Genomic DNA, 22,034 nt, shown 5'->3' with positions numbered 1-22,034 from the left:
TGGTCTCTCTGCTCTCTGTGGGGTGGAGTGAGTTGCTTCAGTAACATTCCCTGAAGATTAAAGGCCCCATTCTGCCCTCCTCTGGTGACTCTGGAACGGAATGAGCTCTAATGGTGTCCCCCTCTCCTCCTGTCGACTGATAGGAGCTCTGCTCCAAAGAGAAACATTTTACAAGGAATATTAAGTATGTGCTTTGAGACAAGGTAGGAGGCTTGCAAACCTTATAATGAATCCTGCTTCTGGCCACAGAGATCAGCTCTGTCTGTGCCCAGCTTGTACGCGTGTACCTGAAACACAGGGATGAGGGAAACATAGGGGCTCCTGGGGGCTATTTTTCTGGTGTTGGGGAGAATCAAAGCCATTCCTCAATTGTGGGGAGGGGTGGGACTTGGAGTGCCTGGTCCTGCTTGGTAGAGGGCTTGTCCAGGTGTGTTTTGTGGGGGTCCCCTTTCTTCTCTCTGATACCGCCCAGGAGCAGTCACTGAAGTGTGGTGGGATACTTGTTCCCCTCCTGAAGGGCCCAGCAATCCCCACTCCAGCAGGAGGGCTGCCCGGACCCTATCATTTCTGGAGAACCCCCTGCTTCTTTGCCTTGCAGCCTCCTTGGTCACCCTCCGCCCCTCCTCTCGCCCCCTCTTCACACACCAGGGTGGCTGTTATAGCCTTTGGCAACAAGGGCCTTGGCAACCAGCTTCCCACTTGGGGGAAGCCAGATTGTTGCTATGGCAACAGAGGCCTGCGGCAGAGCTTAGTGGCTGCCAGGCAGTGCAGGTTTGGAAATGGATGGTGGGGGCAGGTGAACAGTGGAGGGGACCAGTGAGGCTTGGGACCCCCCACAGCCAGCATTCTGGATTGTTGCCCTGTTGTCCTAAGGAAAGTGAGAGACCACCATCTTGAACATGTAGGGTAGGGTTTTTCTACTGATGAAGGAGGGAGTATTCTGGGACCTGAGCTAAGGCCACCCAGGGGAAACAAGGAGAAAATTCTTGTTCCCATCCTTGCCTTCAGGTCTCTGACCAAACAGCTCAGAGGACCCCTGGACGACTACGCTATTACCTCATTATGAGCAGATGCAGGAAGATTAACTATAGGACCCAACCCGGGACCAGGAATGCTAGCTAAGGGTTGAGAACCTGTGGCTGAATAGAGCTACTGGCTGAAAAGAAAAGCACTTTTGCCATTTACTTCTCCCCTCTCTGCCTTCCTCCTTGCTCCCTGTCACTGTCCCGTTCCTGATCACCTTGCTAGAATGCGGGTCCATTGATTTTTAGATTCCTTGATGAAGGATACTGTCTGGTGCCTTCTCCAGTGAAACAGGCACAACAGGAGACACCCCTACCCCCGTAGCCCTCCCCGGAGCTCTGAGGCTTTGGGGCAGTGACTTTTTTCACTTTGTGGCTGCCCACTTTGCTTGGTGGCTCACAAGGGAATAACTTGGTTTGAGGCTTTGAAATCCAGAGATGCTACAGTGACAACTGACTAAAAGGGCTTGGAAACCCTGGAATTGATTTTTTACACCATTGACTAGAAGTCATGCAAGATGGGGGTGAGGACCACTTATCCAACTTGGGGATGGTGGTGAAGATTCCAGCCCCACGCACCCTCACACCCTCTGCCTGCCAGCTTTCACTCTTAGAGTTGGTTGCATTTCTGCCCTTTCCACCGGGTCACTGGCTCCATCTAGTGGACTCTGCAAGTATTGCTGTTTACATTGGGGTGCTGGGGAGCGTTGACACACCCCTTCCTGAGTACTTGGGGGTTGTTTTGGTTAAAAACAAAAAAAGAAAACAAAACAAAAGAAAATGAAGGTTTCTGCTACTTGGCTCTGCTCTTTTGGCTAGTCAGGGCTCCTCCCTGCCAGGCTTCCTGTTGGGGCCTTGGGAACCAAGGGGACTTTTGGACTAAATCAGACAATTGTTCTAGATATTCAGATGTCTGGCCTCTGGCAGCTGGGCATTTCATACCGAAATATGCAGCCAACCTGTGCCGGGAAGCCTAAGGTTTGGTCTTTGTATTTGGTCAGGGTCCTCCAGAGAAATAGAACCAATAGGGTGCCTACCTGCATCTGCATCTGCATCTAGATCTAGATATATAGAGAGATTTATAAGGAACTGGTGTGCTTCATTATGGATGCCAAGAAGTCCCAAGACCTTCAGTCAGCAAGCTGGACATACAGGAATGATGTATAGTTTTAGGTTGAGCCTAAAGGCCTAAGAACAGCAGAGCCAAGTGGCATACATTGCAGTCTGAAGCCAGCAGGCTCAAAATCCAAAAAGAGCCAATGTTTCGAGCTGAGTGTAAAGCCTGAAAGAGACTCATGACTCAGCTCACCTGGCAGGAAGAGTTCCCTCTTATTCAGTCTTTTTCTTCTATTTGGGTCTTCAGTTAGTTAGATGAGGCCCACCATTCACATTAGGGAGAACAACCTGCTCTATCCAGTCACCTGATCAAATGTTAATTTCACTCAGAACCGCTCTCACTGCCACACTTGGAATCATTTTCACCAAATGTCTGGGTACCCATGGCCCAGTCAGGTTGACACATGAATGTGACCATCTTAGCAGCTTTACTCAGTGCCCCGGAAAATGGGAGGAACATGAGCTTTCCTCATCTTTATTTATTTTTTAAAGATTTATTTATTTATTTGAAAGGGAGAAAGAGGGAGAGTGGAGGGTGGGACAGAGGGAGATGGAGAGAATCTCAAGCAGACTCTATGCTGAGTATGGAGCCCCATGTGGGGCTTGATCTCATGACCCTGAGATAATGATCTATGATGAAATCAGATGCTTGACTAACTGAGCCACTCAGGTGCTCCCTGATCATCTTGAAATAGGCTCACCTATCCAAAGGATTATTGACAGGAGGGACTGGGATAGCTCAGGTAAAGCCTGCAGCATTAGGTCGGGCTCATCATGATGCTCCGTCCTTGGTGACTGGAACCCACAGGACTTTTCTTGCCAGCTTTTGGAGCCAAGACCATTGAAAGGACCTAGGCTAATGAATATTTCCTAGATAACAACTGAATCTACTTTTGGCAACCCCCTTTCTGGAATTGGATCAGTCCTGCGAGGTATGGTAGCCTAGATGAAGCCAGGTCTCTATAGTGTTGGCAGGACACACAATGCTCATTCCCCAACATGTCCCCGACAGCCTTGCTCTACTGCTCTTGTCTTAGATATACCCCCAGCTGTGCAGCTCACTGGGCATCAGGGTGAAACCTGAAGCCCTGCCCTGCAAACCCCTCACTCTCTTCAAGCCCAAGCTGAGCAGGGCTCCTTAGTAGGTCTGGAGCCTCACACCACTGCTGGCTCGATTCAGCTGAGAGTGTCTGGTTTCACCTTGGGAAGGAAGGGCAGGGACTCTTGATCTCAGCCAACAAGTGGGGAGAGACATTCCTCTGCCAGGACCATGGTCTTACAGAAAAGCTTGCTTCCTATAAGCTATAGACTCCTCTGTCTCCCCTCTTAGGAGATGCAGTAAAAAATGGAAACAACGCAAAGATTTGGTGTTGTCTTAGTGCTAGCATTTTCTAGCTGTGTGACCTGAGGGATGTCACTCACCCTGGCTGGGCTATAGTTGACAGATCTGTACAGGGAAGATACTGAGAATTTCCTCCCTCCTGACCTCACAGCTGTTGTGAGGTTTCCATAAGACAGCATTAGGCAGAGCACTTTGCAATGGCAAAGTTTGTATGTGTGTGGGTGGGACTGCTCAGTGTCAGACTCATTCTATAGTTCTTGTGGTACCCAGATGCATGCAGTTCAGAGGTTTTCTTTTCTTTTCTTTTTTCTTTTCTTTTCTTTTCTTTTCTTTTCTTTTTTCTTTTCTTTCTTTTCTTTTCTTTTCTTTTCTTTTCTTTCTTTTCTTTTCTTTTCTTTTCTTTTCTTTTCTTTTCTTTTCTTCTTTCTTTCAGATTTTTATTTATTCAATCATGAGAGACACACACACACACACAGAGGCAGAGACACAGAGAAGCAGGATCCCGGGTCTCCAGAATCACACCCTGGGCTGAAGGCTGTGCTAAACCGCTGAGCCACCCAGGCTGCCCCAGTTCAGAGGTTTCTAATAAAAGGATTAATTGAGGGGCTCAGACTTCAGCTAGCAGGAGAATCCAAAGTAAGAGTAGGAGAGTGTTGAGATGATCACCATTGTCCTCGTCTTCCCTACCCCTTCCTCCTCATCATCACAGCTGCTTGGACTTGCACCAAGCCTCATTTCTCCACTGGTGTGTGTTAGTGCTTTCTTTTACATGGACAATGTGCTGGTGAGCCTTCCACCCTCAAGGCTGTGGACTGGCTGCTTCTGTCTGGAGGGCCTCCAGATCCCTCAATCTCCTACCTGTGTAGTAGAACAAAGAGAACGCATGGAAACACTTTCACAGCAGTTGCTAAATTCAGGCGCTGTTATGGCACTTTATAAACATCAATGCTCTTAGCCCTCATCATGACCCTGTGAGGAAGAGCACCGTTATGGCCCTCTTTTGCAGATATGGAAACCTGGATGCAGAGAGGTTACACAACCCATGCGGGGCCCCATAGTTGGTAAGTGGTAGGGTACTCGTCACAGCCACTCTCTGTGACCTCTCCAGAATAGGAGCCTTGGCACCTTTGTTTTATATTTTTCTGGCTGTGTGGCTTTGGGCAACTTGCAGAGTGTTGGTACCCTTGGCTGTAAATGAGGATAAATGCCTCCTATCTGGAAGGGCTGCTGCGAGGACCAAGTGACATAGATCCATAAGAACACCTTATGCCGTGCCACATAAGAGGACCCACTCCCAATGTGGGTGTTGAATTTGAATCTCTCCTAGGATGGGAACCCAGTTTTTCATGAGGCGCCAGCTCTGGCTGCCCTAGGACCTTCCTGTCCCTGCTGTAGTCCTGTAGAGGTGGCTCAGCTCCCAGCAGCATTCCTCCGTGGTGAAGGCCCCTCTGGGGGACACCACCAGGCAGGATTCAACAGGGAGAGAGGCACAAAAAGGCGAGCCTGGTTGCTGGGAAGGAGGTTAGAGTTGTCTTGGGCTATTTCTCACTTAGTCACAATCTGCCTTCCCTTCTCCCTGACTGCCACTGCAAGGTGCTCCCCTTAAGCCCACCTTGCTGGACACCAACCCACTGCCAAGAGTTTGTGTGCTAAGGAAGGACGGAAGTGCTGGGAAATAGAGATAAAGCCACACTTGGTCTGCTGCATTTGGCACTGGTGGATTCTCATTCTCCCCCGCCCCTCAGCCTGGTTTCCTTCAGTAGGACTGTGTTCCCTTTAGTCCCAAGAGCCCCCATCATACAACCACTTTCCATAGGAATCATTCATCTAATCTGAACCCCTTGATTTATCTTCTTGAGAGATCCTTTGCCTTGCCCTAGAAGCTTCCATGTCTACTCACTAAGTATTTTCGGAGCACTTACTTCTTATAAGATATTGTTCCAACTCTTTGGGGGAATTAGCAGGAATGGGGTTTTCCTGACACCCCCCTCCCCCAACACACACATACTCCCTCTATTTCAAGGCCATCTGTGCAACAGCCTTGAGAGATGCACAGCATCCCAAGGGAGGAATCATGTGACCTCAGGTCAGGGAACCAGGGAGGGGAGTCCGTGGGAGGTAGCTTCAGAGAGTAGGTAGTGTTCTGCTTGGGTCCTGGTCAGGAAAACATTCTAGATAAAGAGGGCTGTGTAAGTTCTGGAATGTAAGAAAACCTCCTGAAGTTTGAGAAAAGGATAATGGCATTGGGCCCAATAGAAGAGGTGGGAGGTGAGGCTTGGAGTGAGCTAGGGTCCCCCACTTCTGTGCTCCCCACACCCCACCACCACTGCCAAAGGAAAGGAGAATAGCTAGTGCCTAACAAGGGCTGACACTTGCCAGGCACTGCCCTACATGTTCTAGTCCTCCCTGCAACCCCGAACTTGGTGCTATAATTGTCCCCATTTTACAGATGAGGAAATTGAGACCTTGGGAGCTTGAGCGACTTGCCCAGGGTCACACAAATGGCAACAGGCAGAGTGAGGATTCAAATCCAGGATCTAGGGGAGTTCTTTTTGTTTTTGTTTTACCATATAAGGGGTATCATGTACTGGCGTCTTCCCAACATTGGCTTTATGTAATAAACTATATATGATTTTTGGAATGACTTCTGTAACACAGAGAGAAAGGCAGAGGGAGAAGCACAGTTACCAGGAAGATGATGCGTCTGATTTGATCTGCGGCTGTAGCAGACTCTGCCTGCCCCTGGCACTGGCCCCTTGGGGTCAGTTCCCATTGGGTGGTGTCTGTTCCTATTGGCCCAGAGTCTACTGAGCTCCAGAAAATCTGGAGGTGGAACTTCAGCTTTTGCCAAGAAAGTTGAGAGGGCCAGGGATAGTCATAGAGGAGGGAGTAGAGGCTTCAAGCCCAGTATGAGGCGGGGAAGTGAGAATGTGCCTGACCAGTTCAGGGGAGAGCGAGGAACAGAGGCTGTTGATTGGTTGAGTTACCAGCAAGGGCCCCATTCCCCTTGTTGAAGCTGACCTGGTGGCTTCCTGCTGGGCAGAGTGAGCAATGTTTCAGAAAGAATAATCTGGTGTTAATGGGAGGCAAGACCATTGAACAATGGTCATGTCATTCCCTGCTTAAAACCCTCCAATGCAAAAAAAAAAGAGAGAGAGAGAAAAAAAAAACCCTCCAATGCATTCCTTTCTCCTAGTGGTAAAATACAACCCTTAGCTATGCTGTCAAGACTCTGCTTGATCTGACCACTTGGCCCCTGACTACTTCTGCAACCTCATGAATGTGAGCTCCAAGATGGAGTCTTGTCTGTTTTGTCACCAAATGTTTGTTCATTGAAAACTCTAGTGCCAAAAAAAAAGAAAACTCTAGTGCCTAGAACTGTGCCTGATGCATAGCGGATGTTCAGTAAATGTCAATTGAGTGATCGAATGAATGCACACTCGCCACCCAGACTGAACTCATTTCCTTGTGCCTCACACAGTCCCATTTGCCTTCTCTGCCATCTCTACTCACATGGCTAACCCCTGGTCATTTCGAGGTATGAACTTCAATGTCATCTCCTCCAGCAAACCTTCTGTGACTCCCCCTTTGCTGCATCAGCTGCGTCTGTCTTGTGCACTCAGAGCCCAGTCTGCTTTCCCAACTGTGGCACTTCTTTTTTTAACTTCTTTATTTTCTCTGATTACATCACTGAAAATTAACTTTACAGAAATATATAATGTAGAAAGTAAAAGTCTCCTAATGTCCCATCCTACAGATAGAACTTCTGTTAAAAGTTGGTTGTATACTTCTCCTTATTTTTCCATGTGACATATAAATATGTGTATATGCTTTTTTCTTAAATCATACTGGTATACTGTTATGCAATTTGCTCTCCCTATTTTACTTAGTAGGTCTTGGATATTTTGTATATCAGTAAGTAAAGATCCACCTCATTCTTCTTTCTTTATGACTGCACACGTATTTCACTTTACGAATGTGCCGTAATTCACTTAACCATCCACTTCCGCTAGACATTTGGGCTGTTTCTAGTCTTGCGCTGGCATAAGCATTACTGCAGTGAATGTCTTCGTACACAGATCTTTGTGCACCTGTAGAAATATTTTTGCAGAAAAATGTCTTAAAGTGGAGTTGCTGAGTCAGAGAGTGTGAACATTTAAAACTATATAGGAGCACACCTGCATGGTTCAGTTGGTTAAGTGTCCATCAGACTCTTGGTTTCAGCTCAGGTCATGATCTCAGGATTGTGACATGGAGCCCCACATCAGGCTGCACCCTCAGTGCAGAGTCTGCTTAAGACTCATCCCCCACTCCCGTGCATGCTCTTCCTCTAAAATAGATAAATAAATCTTTTGAAAAAAATAAATATTTTTCAGAAAAATCCCTTACAGTTGCTGGGTCAGAGGATGTGAAAATTTAAAATCACAACAGACACTTCCATATTATCCTTTCTGGGGGAATTGTACCTCAGCCCCATAGTGCTAAGATAGTGCCCCATTCTTGGCACTGCCTTGGCCAGACTGACAATGGTCAGTCTGGCCCTAAGCCTATCAGCTCCATGGAAGTAGACATAGTGTCCCATTTGTGGCAGCATTATGAATGCCCAGTGCACAGTAGGCAGTTAATAAATACTTATTGATTTAGTGACTAAGAGAATAAGGGATGGAGAGTGAGTATGAGGGAAGACCATGGGGTTTGGGGAGAGGAAACTATCAGTGGCTTTGAGAGTGTGGGCTTGGCAAATGTCAGAATTCTCAGTCAATTAAGTGTCTGACTCTTGGTTTTGGCTCAGGTCATGATCTCAGGGTTGTGAGATCGAGCGCCACATCTGGCTCCATGCTAGGTGTGGAGCCTGCTTAGGATTCTCTCTCTTCTTTTGCCCCTCCCCACCTCTCTCTCAAGAAAAGAAAAGAAAAGAAAAGAAAAGAAAAGGAAAAAGAAATCGCAGTCAGTGCCCCTCACCCTCCATAGTGTGCTTCTCCAAACTCACCTCCTGCCCCTTTTCTATTCTGGCCTCCCTCTGTGTTTGCACAGAAAGAAGTTCTCCTTTCTGGCCTCCCTCCTCCCTTTGCCCACAAACTCTTCCCCTTTTCCAAATGCTGCTTAGAAGCCACTCTCTGTGAGGCTTTTCCTCTGAGGCAGGGATAGTGCCTTTGTCCTGCATTCCCCTGTGTTGATCACTGAGACACTGTCTCTTTTGTTCCTATGTCCTTCACTTGATATAGGTTGAGAGCACTCTTGGATTTGTGTTTGTAATGCCAGGCCTTCTCTGGGTATGAAAGAGCAAACAAGTGAACAGATAGATGGACAGTCAAGATCAGGACTCAGAATGGAATGTTATCCTGACAGTGTAGGAGTGAGATGCAAACTTTGTCTGGGGCGGTGGCTTTAGAAAAGGAAAAGAAGGAAGAACCAAAGGGATTCTGTAAAAGGGATGTGGGGCCTGGGGGAAGGAAGAGTTGCAAGATGGTGGCCCTGCCAACAGAAGGGGAGAAGCCAGAAGGGGAAGCTGGCTTAGGGAGAGAGAAGGGTCATTTGGTCTAGATATGTGGAGTTGAGGGGCTGTTGGTAGAACTTCCAAGGGAAGAGATGCAGCTTGACAGTGTAGATGTCATGCTTGGAGCTGAGCAAGATGCTGGAGCTACAAATGGTGATGGGTTGCCATTGGCCTGGAAGCGAGAAGGGATGAGAGGTAGAGAGGGTAGAGAGCAGCGGGCCAAGGCTGGGGTCCTGAATGGGTGACTCCAGTTTACAGGAGGCCAGAGAAAGAAGGGCCAGCCTGAGCCAGAGCGGTCAGAGCAGCACTAGCATGCTCATGGGAGCTGAGGGATTTGCCAAAGCCCAGACTGCAGAGGCTGTGGAGTAGGAGAGGGAGGCCTCCGGCTTTGGAATAAGGCAGTTTAGATACCTTTGAAACAGGCTTCTTCTCTGGAAGGAGGAGCAGGAGCCAGGCTGAAGCAGTGGAGTGTGGAGGATGCAGAGAGGAAGCTCAGGTCCAGGGCTGGCTCAGGGCACTTGTAGGGGAAAGGGAGGGAGCATTGCTGGGACTTGTGAGTCACTTCCCCCCCACCAGGGGGAGGACTGAGGGCCTCTAAGTGGTGTCTGTGTGCCCGATGAAGATGGAAGGGCATTCTAGTTACTCACTGGAATTTCCAGCCAGCTGGGGTAGGGTGGAGCAGAGATGCCTTGGATGTTAAGGGAGCAGCTTCTGAGAGGTTTCAGGGTTTGGGGAAGAAGTGGGTATGGATATACTGGCTAGGGGCATGGGAAATGAAGAGGGGGATACTCCAGGAGACTTCTAAGGGTACTTCATGCTCACTTGGGTGGGAGAAGGGACATAGGAGGGGCCCTTGGGCTTTTAGACCCTTCTCGCATTCCACCTGCTTGTCTGATCAGTGGGGGCAGTCCTGCCATGTACTTGAAACTTGCAGGGTAGAAGACAGAAGCTGTGACATAGAGCCCTGGGCTGGCACACTTATGCCCTGGGGAATGCCAGGCCCAGTTGTTCCCAAGCTCTGGGAACAGCCTCACCCGCCCAAACCAAATGAGGAATTGTGGCTGAAAGGGCCCTTCAGATGTGCTCCGGGTATTTATAACCCAGCCAGGGCAAGGACAGGGAAAAACCAGGGACTGAGGGAGGGGGTGGGGTATAAGGTAGGGTGTGCCTCTGTGGAACCCTGTCAGCCTTGAGACCCCAAAGAGCCTACCCCAAATCCCTCAGTTTGTATTTCACCTTTGGTGACAGGCAGTCAGCGATGACATATTCTCAATTCCAACAGAATAGCAGGAGCCCCACCCACCTCAAACTCAGAGCTTCCACAGACTTCTTTGGGGAGTTGGGATAAACCATTTCCATTCTCCTCTCTCCTCAAACTTCCATCCAGCTTGGAGGCTCAGCCAGGGGCCCTGTTCTTAACTGAGGTATCCAGTGGAAAGGTGAGGGAGTGATGTCAGGTGGACCCAGGATGGGGCACAGTTGATCTTCCTTTGGAGCTCATTTCCAAAGAGTTTGAGTCCTCCCCGCTGTGGCCTAATATTACCACCTAACAGGGTATGTGACATGTGCATAAGGGGGCTGGTGGTACATACACACACTGATGGACAGGTCAGACACTGGATCATTAAGAGCCATGCTGACTGGTCCTGGCAACTATGTTTTAGGAGAGAACATTGTGAACCAGAAGCATCAGGAAGATTTCAGGGGAATCCCTGGCTGGAGACATTGTCTAGGGGCTGGTGGGAGATTGTGGGGGTTGGCTTGTGTGGGGCTGAAGCTTCAGGGCTCACCACCCAGAATCCTTAATCTTCACTTGATCACCACCCAGAATTCTGAATTTTTACTTCATCTACCTGGTAGCACCTATTATGCAGATTTACAAAGGGAAGTGGGTTGGTAGTGTGTGACGCTGAGCTGGATTCCAAGATGCCAGGTCCAGTGAGGAAATGGGACAGTGGGGATATTCGGGGAACACCCCCCCCCCAATCTCCCACACCTACACAACTCCCAGCTTCCCTCAAAGAAACAATCTTCTGCAGCCTTGTCTGTGGTCCTAATTCAGTTCATGGATGTGTTTTATTTAGACTGCACCATGTTTCATTTCATTTTGTTTGTTTTTAAAGATTTTATCCATTTATTCCTGCGAGACAAAGAGAGAGGGTCAGAGACATACACAGAGGGAGAAGCAGGCTCCCTGAGGGGAGCCTGATGCAGGACTCGATCCCAGGACCCTGGGATCACGACCTGAGCCAAAGGCAGGTGCTCAACCACTGAGCCACCCAGGCGCCTCTTCGTTTTGTTTTAATGTCATTTATCTGCCATCATTTTTAAATGGAGAGATATCAGCTAAGAATCCAAATCCCCAGCTTTTCTAGGACAATCTGAGATGGGGCACCCTGAAGCCTATATTGCCCTAGCAGCCATTAGCTGGAGCTGAGTGGTGGAATTTTTCATTCCACCCTGCTCCTACCTGGCTCACTCCTACCTAGCTGCACTGTGGCGGCTACAGGAGTTTGCAACCTTTGCCCTAGGTATTGTGTGGTGAAAGAGCTTTTCCCAGGTGCTGCCCCTGAACTCCTCCCTCGGGAGAGTAAATGGATGCTCCCCTCTGGCTGGGGCCTAGACAACCACAAGGTGGACTTCACTATCTGGGTGGATCTCGCTTCTGCCACCCTCGCTAAAGCCAAGGGAAGCAGGCTGGGAGCGGGAAGGGCTGCTGGTGTTGCCCGTCCTGGGTTTATGTGTATCCTCTGCCATCAGGCTGGCTCTACTGGGCAGAGGCCTCTCTGGAGGCAGAAGAGCCCCAGGGGGGTGGGACTGCTCATCCCAGCAGCATCCGTGAGTAGGAGATGTGGCACCTCCCGCCGTCCGAGGTGGGCCTGCTGCAGACCCTGGCTGGCACTTCTGGTTCTGTTGCAGTGAGGCGGCCCAGGCCTCCTTTGCACAAAGCCTTGTTCTCCCAGCCACAGTGGTGATAGAAACTGTCTCCTCGTCAGGCCCTGGCCTCCTCTCTGCAAAGGTGTCAGGACCTGAGGCAGAGATGAGCAGGGGGCTCAGCTTGTGGCCACCCCAAGGTGACAGCGAGGTTCGCCGGGCCTCCCAGAGGCCGCGCGGGCAGCTGCTCCGCCGCTCCTCCCCCTGCTGCCCGGGCTCTGGCGAGGGGCCGTAAATAAAGCCTGTCTCTGGGAAGCAGACCTCCCCCTGCGCCCGGCCCGTCTGCGGCCTCCTCGCCCCTCCTCCGCGCTCCAGAAGCCTCCGCCAGCCGCCGGCCGGTGACCGCAGAGGGAACGGCTCCACCTCACGAGTCAAGTCGTGCATTTCCTGTGTATTAATAGCAAACGCGAGCCTCGGAGTCCAGAAAGGGCGGGATCGCTGGGGCCCGCGGCGGCGGGGCGGCGGGGCGGCGGGGCGGCCGGCCCGAGCTCGGGAGCGGCGGCCGGGGAGCGCGGGGCCCCGCCTGCGCCCGGGCCGGCGCGCACCGCAGGAAGGGCCGCGGCGGCCGGCGGGGGCGCCTCCTCCTGGTCCGCCGGCGCGCCGCGCGGTCTCTCCGGTGACGGCCCTGCGCTCGCGGCGGCGGCGGGGCGGCGGGGCGGCGGGGCGGCGGCGGGGCTGCCCGAGCGCGGCTGCCCCTCTCCGGCCGGGGACGCGCGCGAGGCGGCCCGCAGCCCCGGCGCGCGGGAGGGCCGGGAAGCGGCGGCAGGAAAAGGTTCATAATGGAGCCTTTCATCGGGAGCCGGTGGCCGGGTGCCAGGACTGACTCCGGGGAGGCCAGCATGCTGGTTTAGGCCTGCCCTGCACGCTCTTCCCCTCCCTGCCCGCCTGCCTCCCTCGGGGGCGGCGGCGGCAACGGCTGCTGCTGCTGCGTGGACCTCGCTTCCTGTTTGCCCTCCGCGCCTCCGGCTGCCATGGAAGAGGAAGAGGAGGCTATAGGCTTTTTGGACAAGGTGCTGGAGGATGAAGATGTGTTTCTCCTGGAGGAGTGCGAGCTGGGAACCCCGACCAGCCCCGGCTCAGGGTCCCCCTTCTTGGTGGCCGTGAAGGTGGGAACGTGACACGCCCTGGATGCTTGTCGGGGGAGGGGCAGGGCTGGCAGCTCTCGACTGCCGAAGCCGTGTGCGGGCAGAAATGGCTGGTTTGTGCACAGACCTCATGGCTGGGTGGAAACACCGCACTCTGGCCGGCAGGGGCAGGAAGCGAGGGGATGCGAGGGGCTGAGCTCTCTGGCAGCTGTTCCCAGGGCAGAGGTGCGGTGCCTGCCTTCCTCCTCCCCCCGGACCAGTTGTCCGCAGCGGGAGTGGCTGCTGGTTTTCCCCAGGCCAGCTGTGCTGGGGTCTTTCTCTGGCAGTGACATAAGTCACCTGGTGGGCACGGCCCTGGTTGTGAGCCTGCTGCCCCAGAGGAGCTGGTGGACTTGAAACCAGGAGGCCATAATTCACTGTTTCCATGGCTACAGTAGGATAAGGGCACTTGGGAAGTTTGGCCGAAGGGGCCACTTGCTTCTGAGCAAGGAGACTTGGGAGCTGAGGCCAGAGAGCATGGGGAAAGATTGGGAGCCAGAGGTCACTGAGCTCCGTTGAAGGAAAAGAATTGGATCCGCTGAAAATGGGGTGATAACAGCTGGCTTCCAGGCAGGAGCCAGGTGGGTAGGCATTTTTCCCAAGGTGGGTATAGGCAAGAAGCATCTGCCAGGGCCCCAGCCCACTCAGTCTAGGGCTTTGAACATTCTCCCCAGCAGTGGTCCTGTCCTTTCATAGCACTTGCCTTGAAGGCAGAGCAGGAGGGAGCTGTGCATCAATCCCCTTTCCTTCTCTTCACCTCCTCCCCAGGGGCGGGGGTCTACCTCCATTGCAACCACACCAGTGCTGCCTGAAGGCATGGCACACTGCACCATTGATTCTTTCTTTCAGCTTAGCCCACTTCTAAGAGCCCTAAGCTCGGCCTTTTGCTCATCACCTCTGTTCTGTGGCTAGAAGGGAATGCCAGTGGGAATGTATGGCAGGGAGTTTGCAGACTGCAAGCCAGGTTGCCTAACACCCTGTCCATTTGTGCCCCTTTCCCTGCCGGGCCGTCTGCACCCCAGAGGGTGTGGTACACAGAGCATTGCTGTGGGCAGGAGGCTGCCACTGGGCCTCTCTGGGCCTCTTTGTCCCTCCTTTGAGATGGGGATCACAGCTCTGCCACGCCCGCACTGCAGTGTGGTTCAGAGGACAAGCTAATGGAGGTAAAAAAACAGACTACAGACCCACAGGAGATGGCTGATGTGGGGTGTCTGGGTGGAGCTGTAGCTGTGGGCCTGGGTGCAGTGGAGAGAGGAGCTGTAATGGGAGGCTGGCAGTGGCTAGCATCCCACCCCTGGTTCTCTCATCTGATACTAGCTCAGAGCACTGGGGTTAAGTCACATCTCTACTAGGCCTGCAAAGGCCTCTGCACTCAGGATCTGAGCAACCTTCCCACCAGAAACAGGATAGGGAAAAGTCTGGTAATGAACCAAGAACACTGATTGGGAGCTAAGTAGTGTGTGGGATGGGAGATGTGTGTGTGTGTGTGGGGGGGGGGTCCCTAATGGGCCTTCTCTGAGAACTCCTCCCCAGCACAGATGGGGTCCTGTTCATGTACTACCTAATGGACCCACCCTTACTCTCTAGACTCTGGCTTGTACCTGGGTCTTAGCCTGTATTTCAGTCTGCTCAGAACTCTAGACACCTGCCTCCTCAATTATGCCCTGTTATCCTCAAGGGCAAGGGCCATGTTGTATTCACTACTGAACACTGCACAGAGCTTGGGACGTGACTGATGCTCAGTGAATTTGTGGAGTGAGGGAGGCTTCATGGGGCCTGCAAAGGGTGTACCATGTTCCCGACCTTTTTCTCCTACTCAGAGGTGTTCCAAGGAGGAAGCACACAGATGCCAAGGGGGCCCAGGCACGCATCAGTCCTAAAACCCCAGATCCTCCCAGAGTCCTGTGAGCACCTAGATGGGAGTCTTCCCCTCTTTGCTGCCTCAATATTCCTGGACTTGTTTCAGCATGGGGGAAGGAGCCCTCCCTGAGTGTTGGAGAATCCCAGGCCCCCATCTCATCCTGAACACCCCTAGGATGCCCTCATTCTCTCCCAAGCTTGGTCAGTTATAGAGGGAGCAGGCAAACAAGGTGGCTACCAGAGGGGTGGGGAGAAACCTCATCCATTCATTCAACAAACACTGCCAGGTTGTGTTCTAGTCAAAGCACTTTGCCCGGCACTGGGGAGGAGACAAGATGAACATGGCATGGTCCTTTTTCACAAAGAGTTCTCCGTTCAGGGCAAGGGGACAAGTGCACAGATAATAGGAATAGAATGAGAAAGTACTCAAGGTTCTGATAAAAGGGTATGAACTTCGGGGGAGGAGAGACCACTTGTGTTTGGGTCAGAGTTGGACTGGGTGCGCACGTGTGTGCCCGTGTGTGTGTATGTGCACACGTGCGTACTCACAGGGCACTTCTGGAGGGTGCGTTCCTGTCCTAGGCTCTGGATGGTCTTCACCGTCTTGAATAAGAAACTCTCCTCAACAGCAGGTGGGAATCCAAGGCAGTTCTCTCTTTGCTGTAACTTTCTTTCAGGAGTACTTACTTTAAACCATGTTTGTATTCGTGAGCATGTGTCCAAATGTCAGTCCTATAAATCAATCCTGTTTTCAGTGTCATCTCTGAGATGCTCCATCTTCCTGGGGAACAGAGGTGAAAAGTGGTTTCCTCCAGAGCTGGGGCTGGAGCTTGCTCTTTCAACCCAGGCTTCTTTTTGAGGAGTTAATTCTCTATAAACAGTAACGTTAATACCGATAGCAACATCACCTCCTGGCGGTACAGAGTTGTGTGCTTTCCAAAAATCTTTCATACAATTCTATTTAAAGGTATGTGGGGCTGATAGCGACCATGCTATCTAAAAGCTGCTATTTAAAGGAACTCATTTGTCAAGAAGAAAAATCCTTCTGTAATGCAGATTAACCCATCAGGTGTTATTCATTGCCAGTTTTTAAATAGTTGGAAACACCCACATTTGCTTCACCTGCCCCAGTGTCTTCGGCCCCCACTGGCGGTGATGGCCATGCCTGTGTCCCCCACTGAGGTGTTTTCCTGAAGTGTGAGCTGCGCATATGATGGTTTGAGATGTGATTTTAGGTGGCACCTAGGTGTAATTTTTGCACTTTAGTAGCAGGCTTATATTTTAACATATATTAGGGAAAATACAACTTATACATCTTACGATTTCAAATACAATGCTTGGGGTAAGGCTGTGCTTTATTATTATTATTATTATTTTTTTAGGATTGTTATTTATTGAGAGGGAAAGAGAAAGCATGTGCAGGAAGGAAAGGGAGAGCAGGCTCCCCACCGAGCAGGAAGCCACATGAGGGGCTCTGTCCCTGAGGCAAATGCTTAATGGCTTAAGGTACTGAGCCAGGAAGGTGCCCCAAGGCTGTGCTTTTAAGAAGTCAGTTGTAAAGAACAATATTAAGTACCCAGTAGTGCAGGTGGTATGTATGACAAAACTACACGGATGGTTATATGAATACCTGGCCTTTGGAAACACTGCTGGACCTGCCTAAAGTCTCGGACAGCAAGGAGCCTAGAACACAGGGATCCACCCTCTAAATTCTGCTGAGAAATAGCTGAAGGAGACCTCCCCGGTGCCTAGCGCTAGGAAGAGGAGGAATGGCTGGATGTCCCTGCATTGTCTTGGCTCAGAGAGGGGCCAGCTGTCCTGAGGCTGATGGTAAGCATGGGCACAGCTCCTAGACCCAGTGGCATCTACTCTGTGCAGATCCTGCTTGGGGCTCCTTGAAAAGTGGTGTGGCCCGTGAACTGAACTCTGCTGTGTGTAGTGCCACGTGGCCTAAGGCTCTGAATGGCAGGTGGCCCTGCCAGTTCAGTCCTCACTATTGTCTTGGAGGAGGTCAAAGTTACTGGACAGATCCTATCTTGATTTGGCCTCGAGCCAAACCTTTAGGGCCTTTTATTTAGCCTCTAAACTCTGTAGAAGACCAGGCCAGAGCTGGCTAAACTTACCTTGTAGATACTGACCCTACCAGAGGGACTTGAGCTCTTGGATGGGGGGCGGGGGGGGGGGGGGGGGGGGAGGGAGGGGGGAGGGAGCCGACAAACTTTCAGCCTAGCAGATTGTGTAAAATGCTGGGAATGAACAAGCCCACAGTGGCTGCACTTACTTCATGAGCTTCATTTGGGGAAGAAATGGAGACAGTGTCACTCAGAAGGCAGCTTCCCTATGCTGGGGGCTGCCATCCCGTGGGGGACCTGAACTCTTCAGAGTACTGGCCCCGAGGATTCTGGGTATGTGGGCACCACCTCTGGAGGGCTCTCTGGAGGCAGAGACCATCTCTCTCACCATTGTATTTGTATTCCCAGGGCCTGGCACATAGGGCAGAGTGAATGAATGTCCAGTGCTGGTGTTTTATGAAATAAGAATAGTCCCACAAGGATTGAAGAAACAATTGTGATTTTCTGGATAATTCTAAGCCAGGAACATGTGGGTCTGAGGAAAGAAAATAAAAAAAGAGAAAAGGGAAGAGGTTTTGGGTGGTAACTGAGAACAGGCCTCCTGTTGGTAACATGAGCAGAACTTAATTTCACATGCTCAAGCTCTCCACCACTTCCACCCCTATGCCAGCCAAAATTTCAGAGGGAGAGTAGCCGAGGGTGGAACTCTTGGAGGTGACTATTGACTTTGGAGGAGCTCTTTCAAGATTGGACTCTGAGGTAGAGTCTCTTGTGGAGAGGGTCTTGCTGAAATGGGCTGTCGCAAGGACTGTCACAGGTTCTGCGCTCATGCCAAGATGGGGGAGCTTGGCAGGAGCTGCAATCACCAGGTCTACACTCCGGTCCTAGTCCAACCAGCCCTACAGCTAAGCTCACAATGTGCTTCAAGTGACTTCTCTTACAGGATGTTTTTCAGGCCCTCAGGTAAATCTTTGGTTGTCAGGGAACAGGAAGGGAGTGGGGTGCAGTAGGGGAGCACTGGCCCCCAACATGGAAGGTGAGTTTCCATTTGTCAGACGTGCAACGGGGCTGCCTCAGATCTGACCATCAGGGGCTAGGGCTGTGGCTCTGCTTCCAGCTAGTAGGACTTTGCTCCTTGAAGGGTGTGCTGCCTGCCTGAAGTGCCAACAGCTCCAAGCAGCTGGCAATTTCCACTCTGTGCCTCAGAGGGATAATGACAACACCTTGTAGACTGTGGGATTGTAGTGAGTTAATTCCTGGAAAGCTCTTAGGAACAGTGCCTGGTACTTGTGAAGCCATCAATAAATAACTATCGTCCTTCCCTAAAACTTAGTGTCCATACTGGTTTCCTAATGCTGCTGAAATAAGTTACCACATGTTTAGTGGTTTAAAACACAAATTTGTTCTCTTATACACTAGTCTTAAAGGCTCAGCAGTTCCTTCTGGAAGCTCTAGGGGTGAGAATCCATTCCCAGGCCTTTTTCCAGCTTCTAGAGGCTCCGTACTCCTTGGCTCATGGCCCCATCCTGGTCCTGAAAGCCAGCAGTGTGGCATCTTGCAGTCTTGCAATCTCTTTCCCTTCCCCTGCTCCCTTTCTCTGGTCACATTGCTTTTTCTGACTCTGACCCTCTTGCCACCCCCTCATAAAAGCCCTTTTGATTACATAATCCAGTGTCATCTCTCCATCAAAAAATCCTTAGTTTAATCATACCTGCAAAAATCCTTTTTTCTATATAAGGTGCTGTAATTATAGGTTTGGGGACTATCTTTGGCAGGACTTTTTTTTTATTTATTTATTTTTTTTATGATAGTCACACAGAGAGAGAGAGAGAGAGAGGCAGAGACACAGGCAGAGGGAGAAGCAGGCTCCATGCACCGGGAGCCCGACGTGGGATTCGATCCTGGGTCACCAGGATCGCGCCCTGGGCCAAAGGCAGGCGCTAAACCTCTGCGCCACCCAGGGATCCCTGGATGTTGTTTTTCTATCACAGGGTCAGATACATTTCAGAGACTCTGAGGGCAGCAGCCTCTGGCACAGAGCTGATAACCCGGTTGCTAATGGAAGGCTGAGGATGCAGGCCCTCACCTGGGGAAGGGTGGGAAAGCTGTGGGAACGCAGTGGGGCAGGTCATGCAGCTGGGGGAAAGCCACTTTTCTCCAGACTTCAGAAATTTCTGATAGCTTCATTCACTCTCCCAGCCTGTGCTAAATAAGGGTGTGCATGTAATGCCCAGAGAGGGTTCTGTTTGAGATTCCAGGTAAGCATCCGATGCTTGAAAAAGAAAATGAGAGCAAGGACATCATTAAAGCAGTGGAAGAGCCTAGAATCTGGTATTCCCAGGACTGGGATGGAATCCCAGCTCTGCCACTTCCTGGCTGTGTGACCCTGGGCTCTTTTCTTCCCTCTTCCAAGTCCTATTTGCTTCCAATTTGCATAATGGAAAATATAGTACCGACCTCAGTGAGGTATTGGAGGGCTTAAGGAGTGCAAGAGGAACTTACAAGGCTTAATAAATATAAGGTGCCCACATGCTGGGGGTATTTTGCGCTGCCAGCCTTCAGGGATATGCAGAAGAGTGTGCTTCAGAGGCTCCCCAGGATCACCTGGCAGTTCACAAGAGGGCCCGCGTGTCAGATGGGAGGGTCTATGCCCAGAGAAGAGCCAGGGTGGAGAAAGCCTCTTAGGCAGCTGGAAGTAAGTGCAGAGGCATGAACACTCCCAGCAGGTTGGGAAGGCCAACAGATCTGCCGTCTGTAGGGGATGGCAGCAGGGGAGGGAGAGGAGCTAGGAGCTGGCAAAGGTGTTTAAGCAAAGACTAAGCCAGACCCCATATCACAGTGTATCGTTACATGTTTATATTTACTTGTTTTTTTTTTACCGTCTTTCCTCTAGGTTATAAACCACATAAGAGTAGGGATTATTGTGTGTTTGCTTCTCCTTATATCTACAGAGTCTGGTGGCCATTCAGTAAATATTTGTTGGACGAATAAATGAATGACCTAATTGAATCCCTGAATAGTCACATCTTGCAATGTTGATTTTTTTATTTTTATTTTTTAAATTCCAGTATAGTTAACATAGTGTTACATTAGTGCCTGGTGTACAATATAGTGATCCAACAATTCTCTGCGTTACTCAGGGCTCATCTTGAGTGTACTCTTAATCCTCTTCACCCATTTCCCCCAGCCCCCTGACCCACCTCCCCTCTGGCAACCACCAGTTTCTTCTATATAGTTCTACAAAGAGTCTGGTTTTCTGTTTCTTTTTTTTTCTTTGTTAGTTTGTTTTGTGCGAAATCATATGGTATTTGTCTTTCTATGACTGACCTATTTCACTGTTATACCCTCTAGACCCACCCATGTTTTTGCAAATAGCAAGGTTTTACAGTATTGGTATTAAGTCCTTGACAAGCATCAGGTGTGAGCTGGTGCTCTCATAAGGTTAACCTGGCTCTGGTGTGTGGTGTGAAGGGAGGAGGGAGAGGCAGAGGTCAGTTAGAAGAATTCAGGTAGCAGAGCCAAAGCCCGTAGCAGAAGGGAGGGGTGGAACTGAGTCCTTGTAAGAGATTAACAAGACAGACTTTCAAGGCTAAATGGGGCACAATCACCATAGAAGAGAAGGAATCCTGGAGTGGTTAGGATATGTGGCTTGCACAATAAGGCAGTCAGGAAGTGCTTGGGTGATGTTGAGGACCTCAGCTAGCATCTTCTGTTGTGGGCTGGAGCCCTTGGGGACAGGAAGATATAGCCAGAGGTGAAGCTAGAAAGCCACAAGATGAGGCTCCTGTGGCCAGTTCATTGCATTCTCTGTATCCTCAGTTGGTACTACTTCGGGAGCCTCTTCCAGCCCCTGTTGGGTCTTCCCATGTGACCATGCCCTGCATCTGTCATAGCTGATTTCCTTCCTTCCTTCCTTCCTTCCTTCCTTCCTTCCTTCCTTCCTTCCTTCCTTCCTTCCTTCCTTCCTTCCTTCCTTTTTTTTTTTTATAATTTTTTTATTTATGATAGTCACACAGAGAGAGAGAGAGGCAGAGACACAGGCAGAGGGAGAAGTAGGGAGCCTGATGTGGAACTCGATCCCGGGTCCCCAGGATCACGCCCTGGGCTGAAGGCGGCACTAAACGGCTGAGCCACCCAGGCTGCCCTATTTTTTTAAAAAGTAGGCTCCACACCCAGTGTGGAGCTCAACTCGGGGCTTGAACTCACGGCCCCAAGATCAAGATGTGAGCTGAGATCAAGAGTCCTCCGTTTAAATGACTGAGCCACCCAGGCACCCCTCTAATTTCTCTGGTCTGTATTCCCCCTGTTAAACTGCCCCCTACACATGAGGCCAGGTCCTTGGTTATCATGCTCACTGTTACAAGACTGAATAGGTGGATGGGTGGATAGCAAATAAGGAAATGTGGGAAAAAGAATATAGGAGAGAAAGCAAGATGTTAGCAACAGAAATATGGGTGATTGTTTTTCCTTTTTTATTCTGTATTTTCCAAAGTATAATAAACATATCTGGCTTTTATTCCCTACAAAAGTGATAAAGAGAAAAAAGGCAAGAAAACAGGTCACTCGGGTTTTTAGCCTCCTTTTTCACGAGCTGTTGGCTCTTGGTTTGCTTTCATACAGGTGGAAGCAGGGAAAGGCCTGGAGATGAGGAAGCTGGTTCTCTCGGGGTTCCTGGCCAGTGAAGAGATCTACATTAACCAACTGGAAGCCTTGTTGCTGGTGAGTATATGCTCTGGCTTGCTGGTAGGTGTCATGCTCGAAAATTACTTTTGGGTTTGGGGAAGAAGGGGAACCTGGACCAGCAGAGTCTGGACCAGCAGTATTGCTCTGCTGACAGCTTGACATTGGGTGGCCAGGGTCATTGCCAGAAAGGGGCCTGTGCCTCTCAGCCTCAGCCCTCTGTTACCTGCCCTGGGAAAGGCGGGAGAAGCACAGCCAGGTTGGAGATGGCAAATGCTCATGGCCCATGACCACGCACAGGCATTACTAATCAATGGTGGTACTCTGTCCAGATGGGGACCCAGCATCCACCTCCACACTGCTCTGGGCAGTCTGCCAGTCTATCAA

General features: G+C 50.7%; 1 protein-coding gene across 5 annotated transcripts in view; it reads left to right on the top strand.

Annotated features, from left to right (window-relative positions):
• Positions 1-22,034, top strand: part of ABR (ABR activator of RhoGEF and GTPase) — a 186,487-nt gene that overhangs the window by 90,954 nt on the left and 73,499 nt on the right. For 4 of the 5 annotated variants that reach the window (XM_072779152.1, XM_072779151.1, XM_072779155.1 and 1 more), the window contains exon 3: positions 21,588-21,686. In XM_072779152.1, coding sequence (XP_072635253.1) covers positions 21,588-21,686 — 99 coding nt within the window. Of the gene's footprint in view, positions 1-12,338; positions 13,018-21,587; positions 21,687-22,034 lie in introns of those variants that run through there. The other variant, XM_072779154.1, reaches the window with a different exon arrangement.

The sequence above is a fragment of the Canis lupus genome, chromosome 16 (assembly GCF_048164855.1).
Source record: "Canis lupus baileyi chromosome 16, mCanLup2.hap1, whole genome shotgun sequence".
Lineage (NCBI taxonomy): Eukaryota > Metazoa > Chordata > Mammalia > Carnivora > Canidae > Canis > Canis lupus.
Note: the sequence above shows the minus strand (reverse complement) of the source record. Positions and strands in the feature narration are given on the sequence as shown.